Consider the following 10,616-nt stretch of genomic DNA (forward strand, 5'->3'; position numbering starts at 1 on the left):
GCATGTGTGACAATCTGCTATTTTTCCAAATTAAAATTAAACTCAATATCTCAGGTTATGAAATGTTTGTTGGAAAATAACAAGACACCAGGGCCCAGGAGTTCAAAACTTTTAATCCCTATCTGATCAGATTTGGATTTTGGGGAGTTCAAAACCAAAAAACAGGATTAGGATCACTTTGATATCCGACCAGATCAGGAAATCCAATCCAAGCTTTAATCTGGATCAAATCTTCAAAACGGGTAGTTCAAACCAACAACACAGGATTGGGATCAGTTTGATCCCAAAAAACTGGATTATCCTGATCCCACCAGAGGGGCGGATTTCCAGTGGATTACCAGAGCAAAATGTACTGTACAATTTATTAAAAAATATGTTTCAATTTAAATAAGATGGCAAAGTTTGTTAACTGAAATAATACACCATTTTTAGCCTTCATGGGAAATACATTTTTTTGGTCACGTTCGTGGTGGCCTATTTTGTTTTCAACCAAATGTTGATGACATAAATGTTTATGCTCATGAAAGTATCACAGCAAAGATTGTCAATCACAAATGTAATTTAGATTAAAGAAAAAATACCTTCAACAAAAAAAAAGTCCATCATCTGTCATCACCTTTCAAAAGTAATTGCAGACAACTGAAGTCTCTGCAATGTGGTCTCTTGTCTTCCTTGTATTATTTTTCATGTCCACTAGATGGCGATCGGTAGGACTAAAGCACTGATATTCAGGATCTAGTCATCTTGAAAAATCGTAATCTGGATCAGGTTGATCCTATCCTGAATTAGACTTGTCTGATCCTGGATCACAAAAAATGGGATTTCAAAATCTGATCGGATCTGATTGAGATTAAAAGTTTTGAACTCCTGGGCCCAGAAGACAGTTTCTCAAATCTGGCTTACCATTGACAGAATGACTACTAAGAGAAATGAATGATTGAAATATGTTTCTGTCCTCCATGCTTTAAATTATTGAACTTAGTACAAGTCATTGGCAAGTTGTTATGAATGCTTTCTACTTTAATACACCTGACGCACCGACTGGTTTGTCTATTAACCAGGACTCAGTCTAATGTGTCCTGATGTTTTCAAAATCTTTCAAGGATACAAACTAAACGGCTCACTGTGTAACTATAAGTGATAAACGAGTAGACAGACTCACCAGGCAGTGTTCCCATAGCGTATCCGTTGATGGTGTACTTCACATGGTTGGCGTGGACCTTCGGTGTGTACTTGCTTTCTCTTTCATCAAAAACCCCGAAGAGGAACACGTACTCATGCTCGACTCCGATCTGAATCCCAGACTCATCCAGACTGTCTGAGAGAATCAAGAGAGAGAGCAAAGTATTATGAACAATCCTCTTCCTCATGTCTCTTCTACATCAACATGTGTCCCCTCTTCTTCATGTCTCTTCTACATCAACATGTGTCCCCTCTTCTTCATGTCTCTTCTACATCAACATGTGTCCCCTCTTCTTCATGTCTCTTCTACATCAACATGTGTCCCCTCTTCTTCATGTCTCTTCTACATCAACATGTGTCCCCTCTTCTTCATGTCTCTTCTACATCAACATGTGTCCCCTCTTCTCCATGTCTCTTCTACATCAACATGTGTCCCCTCTTCTCCATGTCTCTTCTACATCAACATGTGTCCCCTCTTCTTCATGTCTCTTCTACATCAACATGTGTCCCCTCTTCTTCATGTCTCTTCTACATCAACATGTGTCCCCTCTACTCCATGTCTCTTCTACATCAACATGTGTCCCCTCTTCTTCATGTCTCTTCTACATCAACATGTGTCCCCTCTTCTTCATGTCTCTTCTACATCAACATGTGTCCCCTCTTCTTCATGTCTCTCCTACATCAACATGTGTCCCCTCTTCTTCATGTCTCTTCTACATCAACATGTGTCCCCTCTTCTTCATGTCTCTTCTACATCAACATGTGTCCCCTCTTCTTCATGTCTCTTCTACATCAACATGTGTCCCCTCTTCTTCATGTCTTTTCTACATCAACATGTGTCCCCTCTTCTCCATGTCTCTTCTACATCAACATGTGTCCCCTCTTCTCCATGTCTCTTCTACATCAACATGTGTCCCCTCTTCTTCATGTCTCTTCTACATCAACATGTGTCCCCTCTTCTTCATGTCTCTTTCACATCAACATGTGTCCCCTCTTCTTCATGTCTCTTCTACATCAACATGTGTCCCCTCTTCTTCATGTCTCTTCTACATCAACATGTGTCCCCTCTTCTTCAAGTCTCTTCTACATCAACATGTGTCCCCTCTTCCTCATGTCTCTTCTACATCAACATGTGTCCCCTCTTCTTCAAGTCTCTTCTACATCAACATGTGTCCCCTCTTCTTCAAGTCTCTTCTACATCAACATGTGTCCCCTCTTCTTCATGTCTCTTCTACATCAACATGTGTCCCCTCTTCTTCATGTCACATCAACATGTGTCCCCTCTTCTTCATGTCTCTTCTACATCAACATGTGTCCCCTCTTCTTCACGTCTCCTCTACATCAACATGTGTCCCCTCTTCTTCACGTCTCCTCTACATCAACATGTGTCCCCTCTTCTTCACGTCTCCTCTACATCAACATGTGTCCCCTCTTCTTCACGTCTCTTCTACATCAACATGTGTCCCCTCTTCTTCACATCTCCTCTACATCAACATGTGTCCCCTCTTCTTCACGTCTCCTCTACATCAACATGTGTCCCCTCTTCTTCATGTCTCTTCTACATCAACATGTGTCCCCTCTTCTTCATGTCTCTTCTACATCAACATGTGTCCCCTCTTCTCCATGTCTCTTCTACATCAACATGTGTCCCCTCTTCTTCATGTCTCTTCTACATCAACATGTGTCCCCTCTTCTTCATGTCTCTTCTACATCAACATGTGTCCCCTCTTCTCCATGTCTCTTCTACATCAACATGTGTCCCCTCTTCTTCATGTCTCTTCTACATCAACATGGGCTGAAACAGAGGGGATTATGGGTAATGCTGCAATGATCTGTTTGGTGTTCCAGCCAATCAGAGACAGGTTCTGTATATATCTGAGACCTATAATATATTGATGGAAAACAGTATGCTGTAATAGGGGAACTTTAATGTGCAGCAAAATTGTTTAAAAAGCATTTCAGTTTCTCTTCTCACCAGGTTTGCAGATGAGTAGAGCTCCAATGAGGCCGGAGTTGTAGTCCTGAACTACGTCTTTGTGGGAGACGTAGCTGTAGGTGAGACAGGTGGAGTCGCTGGGCTGCGGAGAAACATCAGGCGTCACCTCCCAGTAATAAACATGTTCACTGTTCGGCTGCACCACGTCGTCCTCTTTCTCCTTCTGAGACGTGTTGTCAAAGTAGTTTGCTCCTGAAAAAAAATAAAAAATAGAGTTTAACCCTCCGAGAGGACTCTTTAAAGTAGAGACACTATATACTGATATACACCTGAACATCAGCAGGAGAGGACTCTTTAAAGTAGAGACACTACATACTGATATACACCTGAACATCAGCAGGAGAGGACTCTTTAAAGTAGAGACACTATATACTGATATACACCTGAACATCAGCAGGAGAGGACTCTTTAAAGTAGAGACACTACATACTGATATACACCTGAACATCAGCAGGAGAGGACTCTTTAAAGTAGAGACACTACATACTGATATACACCTGAACATCAGTAGGAGAGCACTTTTTAAAGTAGAGACACTACATACTGATATACACCTGAACATCAGCAGGAGAGGACTCTTTAAAGTAGAGAGACTACATACTGATATACACCTGAAAATCAGCAGGAGAGGACTCTTTAAATTAGAGACACTACATACTGATATACACCTGAACATCAGCAGGAGAGAACTCTTTAAAGTAGAGACACTACATACTGATATACACCTGAACATCAGCAGGAGAGGACTCTTTAAAGTAGAGACACTACATACTGATATACACCTGAACATCAGCAGGAGAGGACTCTTTAAAGTAGAGACACTACATACTGATATACACCTGAACATCAGCAGGAGAGGACTCTTTAAAGTAGAGACACCACATACTGATATACACCTGAACATCAGCATGAGAGGACTCTTTAAAGGAGAGACACTACATACTGATATACACCTGAACATCAGCAGGAGAGGACTCTTTAAAGTAGAGACACTAAATACTGATATACACCTGAACATCAGCAGGAGAGGACTCTTTAAAGTAGAGACACTACATACTGATATACACCTGAACATCAGCAGGAGAGGACTATTTAAAGTAGAGACACTACTGATATACACCTGAACATCAGCAGGAGAGGACTCTTTAAAGTAGAGACATTACATACTGATATACACCTGAACATCAGCAGGAGAGGACTCTTTAAAGTAGAGACACTACATACTGATATACACCTGAACATCAGCAGGAGAGGACTCTTTAAAGTAGAGACACTACATACTGATATACACCTGAACATCAGCAGGAGAGGACTCTTTAAAGTAGAGACACTACATACTGATATACACCTGAACATCAGCAGGAGAGGACTCTTTAAAGTAGAGACACTACATACTGATATACACCTGAACATCAGCAGGAGAGGACTCTTTAAAGTAGAGACACTACATACTGATATACACCTGAACATCAGCAGGAGAGGACTCTTTAAAGTAGAGACACCACATACTGATATACACCTGAACATCAGCATGAGAGGACTCTTTAAAGGAGAGACACTACATACTGATATACACCTGAACATCAGCAGGAGAGGACTCTTTAAAGTAGAGACATTACATACTGATATACACCTGAACATCAGCAGGAGAGGACTCTTTAAAGTAGAGACACTACATACTGATATACACCTGAACATCAGCAGGAGAGGACTCTTTAAAAGTAGAGACACTACATACTGATATACACCTGAACATCAGCAGGAGAGGACTCTTTAAAGTAGAGACACTAAATACTGATATACACCTGAACATCAGCAGGAGAGGACTCTTTAAAGTAGAGACACTACATACTGATATACACCTGAACATCAGCAGGAGAGGACTCTTTAAAGTAGAGACACTACTGATATACACCTGAACATCAGCAGGAGAGGACTCTTTAAAGTAGAGACATTACATACTGATATACACCTGAACATCAGCAGGAGATGACTCTTTAAAGTAGAGACACTACATACTGATATACACCTGAACATCAGCAGGAGAGGACTATTTAAAGTAGAGACATTACATACTGATATACACCTGAACATCAGCAGGAGAGGACTCTTTAAAGTAGAGACACTACATACTGATATACACCTGAACATCAGCAGGAGAGGACTCTTTAAAGTAGAGACACTACATACTGATATACACCTGAACATCAGCAGGAGAGGACTCTTTAAAGTAGAGACACTAAATACTGATATACACCTGAACATCAGCAGGAGAGGACTCTTTAAAGTAGAGACACTACTGATATACACCTGAACATCAGCAGGAGAGGACTCTTTAAAGTAGAGACACTACATACTGATATACACCTGAACATCAGCAGGAGAGGACTCTTTAAAGTAGAGACACTACTGATATACACCTGAACATCAGCAGGAGAGGACTCTTTAAAGTAGAGACATTACATACTGATATACACCTGAACATCAGCAGGAAAGGACTCTTTAAAGTAGAGACACTACTGATATACACCTGAACATCAGCAGGAGAGGACTCTTTAAAGTAGAGACATTACATACTGATATACACCTGAACATCAGCAGGAGAGGACTCTTTAAAGTAGAGACACTACATACTGATATACACCTGAACATCAGCAGGAGAGGACTCTTTAAAGTAGAGACACTACATACTGATATACACCTGAACATCAGCAGGAGAGGACTCTTTAAAGTAGAGACACTAAATACTGATATACACCTGAACATCAGCAGGAGAGGACTCTTTAAAGTAGAGACACTACTGATATACACCTGAACATCAGCAGGAGAGGACTCTTTAAAGTAGAGACACTACATACTGATATACACCTGAACATCAGCAGCAGAGGACTCTTTAAAGTAGAGACACTACATACTGATATACACCTGAACATCAGCAGGAGAGGACTCTTTAAAGTAGAGACACTACATACTGATATACACCTGAACATCAGCAGGAGAGGACTCTTTAAAGTAGAGACACTACATACTGATATACACCTGAACATCAGCAGGAGAGGACTCTTTAAAGTAGAGACACTACATACTGATATACACCTGAACATGAACATGATATGGCTCCTTTAATTACGTGCCATTGCTCAACAGAAGCCTGAGGAAATGATGGACTTTCCCGACATATTTATATCCAAAAATAATGAAGGCTTAATGAAAACGTTACTGTTCTTTAATTGTGACTTCCTTTGCCCTCTGGCTTTTGCATTAAGATCAAATCAACTAGTGCTTAGTGTAAACCCCCTACATCCACAGTTTCTCTCTCGTGGACACAGACAGTGATTTCCTAGGACTCAGCAGAGCTTCCTGTTGGACTTCAGAACCGTCTGCCTCTCCGGGTTAATATGTTATAAAAAAGACAAATAAGCTTGTTTGTTGTGTTGGCCAATCTTGTGTAATTATCGGAATCAGTAACATCATGAGTGACCGTAAGAGACGGACTGTGGAGCTGCTGATTTAAGGTTTCCAACAGCTGATACAGAGAAGGGAAGTAGTGGAGTTCAAATACTTTGTTACTGTATATTACTGTACATTGTTAATTACATTGTTCTGGTATCAGTACTTTACTCCACTACTTATTTTTCTGACGACTTTTTACTTTTACTTCTTACATGTTGAACTCAAATACCTGTACTTTCTACTTCTTACATGTTGAACTCAAATACCTGTACTTTCTACTTCTTACATGTTGAACACAAATACCTGTACTTTCTACTTCTTACATGTTGAACACAAATACCTGTACTTTCTACTTCTCACATGTTGAACACAAATACCTGTACTTTCTACTTCTTACATGTTGAACACAAATACCTGTACTTTCTACTTCTCACATGTTGAACCCAAATACCTGTACTTTCTACTTCTTACATGTTGAACACAAATACCTGTACTTTCTACTTCTTACATGTTGAACTCAAATACCTGTACTTTCTACTTCTTACATGTTGAACACAAATACCTGTACTTTCTACTTCTCACATGTTGAACACAAATACCTGTACTTTCTACTTCTTACATGTTGAACACAAATACCTGTACTTTCTACTTCTCACATGTTGAACCCAAATACCTGTACTTTCTACTTCTTACATGTTGAACACAAATACCTGTACTTTCTACTTCTTACATGTTGAACACAAATACCTGTACTTTCTACTTCTTACACTTTGAACCCAAATACCTGTACTTTCTAATTCTTACATGTCGAACTCAAATACCTGTACTTTCTACTTCTTACATGTTGAACCCAAATACCTGTACTTTCTACTTCTCACATGTTGAACTCAAATACCTGTACTTTCTACTTCTTACATGTTGAACTCAAATACCTGTACTTTCTACTTCTTACATGTTGAACACAAATACCTGTACTTTCTACTTCTTACATGTTGAACACAAATACCTGTACTTTCTACTTCTTACATGTTGAACTCAAATACCTGTACTTTCTACTTCTTACATGTTGAACACAAATACCTGTACTTTCTACTTCTTACATGTTGAACACAAATACCTGTACTTTCTACTTCTTACATGTTGAACACAAATACCTGTACTTTCTACTTCTCTCATTTTCCAAACAGGCTGGTTCCTTTAGTCTGAATGTGTGTTTGGTGGCGTGATCATTATTATTTAGAGTCATTGCGTGCCTATTGATTTGAACACGATCCGTGTATCCATCATTTCCTGGTCTTCTCTAAAGAAGAGGGACCAATGAAAACGTTGTCATGTTGCCGTTGGTCACCATGGAAACATTCATTAGCTAACAATGACGTTATTGTTCTATTAATATAAAGGGAGGTCAGGTACTCTTTAAAAGAGCTGCTAGTTATGGGTACTTTTTACTGAAGTACATTTCAAAGCCTCTTTACTTTGACTTGAGTAAAGAAGTTTAGTCAGTACTTCTACTTTCACCAGAGTATTTTTAAACACGAGTATGTGTACTTCTCCTTGAGTAAAGGATGTGTTTACTTTTGCCCTCTGTGTACATTCAGCTGAGTCAACATGCTCTCACCCTCTGACTGCTTCCCGTAAGCGACTCCGTGAGGGTGGATGCTGTGCGGTCCGCTGGCCATGTTTCTGAAAGTGACCACGATGGTCTCTCCCTCCTGAGCCCTCAGAGTGGGTCCCAGCAGACCTGTGGAGACAATACACAACATGAACTTTATTTAGACTTTGAAGCACTTTGAAGTATTTTTGGGCACGTCATTATGACACACAGGGATAATAATGTGCTGACTCATCACATCAGTCAGCAACGTCAGATGTCCCCGTCCGTCCATATGTTAAGTGTTAATGTGTTGATTGTCATATTCATAATCAAAAAACATTTTCACAATGTCATTATGAATTTCCCCTCTGCTCTGAATAACGTAGTTGAATGTAGGAAACAGAACAAATAGATAGTGAATGTTGTGGTTATTATCTAATTCGAATGGTAAGATAAATGTTATCTTCATACTTTCCTATAAAGGAATAAACATGCAACTGTGTTTTCTCAGATACTGGAAAGCAAAAAGTAATTTTCAAATACCAGGTCAGTAACGTAAAGTCACGCTGACTCATTATTGACTTTTATCAAGCAGGAAATATAACGTTCTTTTCATATTTAAAAAACAATATCACAATGTTCAGTAATTCCTTCTTTGCCTTTCTCTCTCAATAACATTTAAATAAAGGAAAGACAAGGTGTAATGGAATAAATACAAAACAATAAATAGAGGAAAACATATCATACATATATGAAGAAAAAAAAAACTTCTTAGGAACATTAATGGATAGCAAAAATCAGTTTTCCACTAAAATAATTTTAAATCGTCAGCAATTTTACAATATATTTGAACTTTGATACGGCCCACAGGTAAAGTGAAGCTGACTCATTACTTACTGTTGTTTAACACCAAACATTCATCACCTTTGAGCCATATAATCAACGTTCGCTATTGTCTTATTCACATCTAAAATAACAAAGCAATATTTTTCTCTTTATACTTTCCGATGAACTGATTGACAAGCAGCTGTTTTTCGTTAGGATATGTCCTGAGAAGATCCATTTATTTTTGTAATAATTAGAATTGAAGATGTATTTGATTAGGCTGTTAAGTATCTTCACGTGTATTGTGATTAGTTAGAATAGAAGGAACAGTCAAGTAGTTAGTCTGAAATGTGCCAAACTTACAAGAAATCTCACAACCTTTTCTAGAAAATTCATCTCAAATTGACAGCCGGTTATATACTTCACTTCCTGTACTATTTTATGAACTGGTGACACATTAAAAGAAAACACGGCCCATACTAAATGTGGGTTTGTGATATCTCTACGTGCATAGAGGACATCTTCTTTTCAGTCGAGTTAAGTAATGTATACTCAGTAGTCAGTAAGTATGCTAACTTTGTAGCTGTCCTACATTGGTGTTTTATCCTATATGTTACTTGCTGTGTTTTTTTCTGTTAAGCACGTGTTGAGAAGAGTGCTATATAAATGCACTTACTTATTTACTTAACGGCTTTAATAGTCATCAACACAGACTCTACAAGTCTCCACTGGAAGAATGAGATCTGTTCATTTAAACAATAAATCTTCATTTGTTTTTTTAATTATGATGATTGAGACCACTGTCTGACAAGTCTCCGCAAATCTCCGTTATGTGTTCATTTGGTGGTGACTATAATAGCCTATGATTCATGATAGACACAGTCAAAACACCAATCAGTGGAACTGTTATCTACACTTTCATTGTTCCTACAGTCATTTATTTCTATAATCTGTCTTTTATTTAGATTTTTTTTGACAAACTGAAAGAAATCCGAAGCAAATAAGTAGGTGTACCGTGTCTCTATCTCCCCTGTAATTACAAAGCCATTTTAAGGAGACCTTGAGGTACATGTTTAGAAAATGAAACAGTGTAAACATGATTTCTGTAGACAGGAGAAGTGTTTCTGAGACAGACGGAAACTTACCTAACCAGGAGGGATGAGTCTTAGCCTGCCTGAAGCCTTTGTCATACTCCCGAAAGACCACTTTCTTATAGGTGGGACCGAACCTACCAAAGGAAGGAAAATACCAAAGATGAATCAGACATGAAGAAAGAACCACTCACTTCTTTACTTAAAAACAACAACAGCACCCTGTGAAAGTCCTCCATTCAAACACATACAAGTAAGGGATAATGTGCTGCGACGCGGTCATTACGGGGAAAAGAACACCAACAGGCTGATCAGGAGCCCGACGCGAATGAGCAAGTCGCTGCACATTATCCCGCTTATTACATTGCCACATTCTCAACAAAGTAATGTTATGAATCCCAATATTAATTGAAATGCTTTTATGGATTTAGAAAATGATTTTATTGATTTAAAAAATAGTTATGTATTGATTTAA

General features: G+C 38.8%; 1 protein-coding gene across 1 annotated transcript in view; it reads right to left on the reverse strand.

Moving 5' to 3' along the window:
• Positions 1-10,616, reverse strand: part of f5 (coagulation factor V) — a 45,260-nt gene that overhangs the window by 32,519 nt on the left and 2,125 nt on the right. The window contains exons 2-5 of the mRNA XM_079663588.1: positions 10,196-10,278; positions 8,250-8,372; positions 3,158-3,370; positions 1,163-1,318 (exon numbers count right to left, since the gene is read on the reverse strand). Coding sequence (XP_079519714.1) covers positions 1,163-1,318; positions 3,158-3,370; positions 8,250-8,372; positions 10,196-10,278 — 575 coding nt within the window. The remainder of the gene's footprint in view (positions 1-1,162; positions 1,319-3,157; positions 3,371-8,249; positions 8,373-10,195; positions 10,279-10,616) is intronic.

Source organism: Notothenia rossii (genome assembly GCF_949606895.1).
Source record: "Notothenia rossii genome assembly, chromosome: 2".
NCBI classification, from domain to species: domain Eukaryota; kingdom Metazoa; phylum Chordata; class Actinopteri; order Perciformes; family Nototheniidae; genus Notothenia; species Notothenia rossii.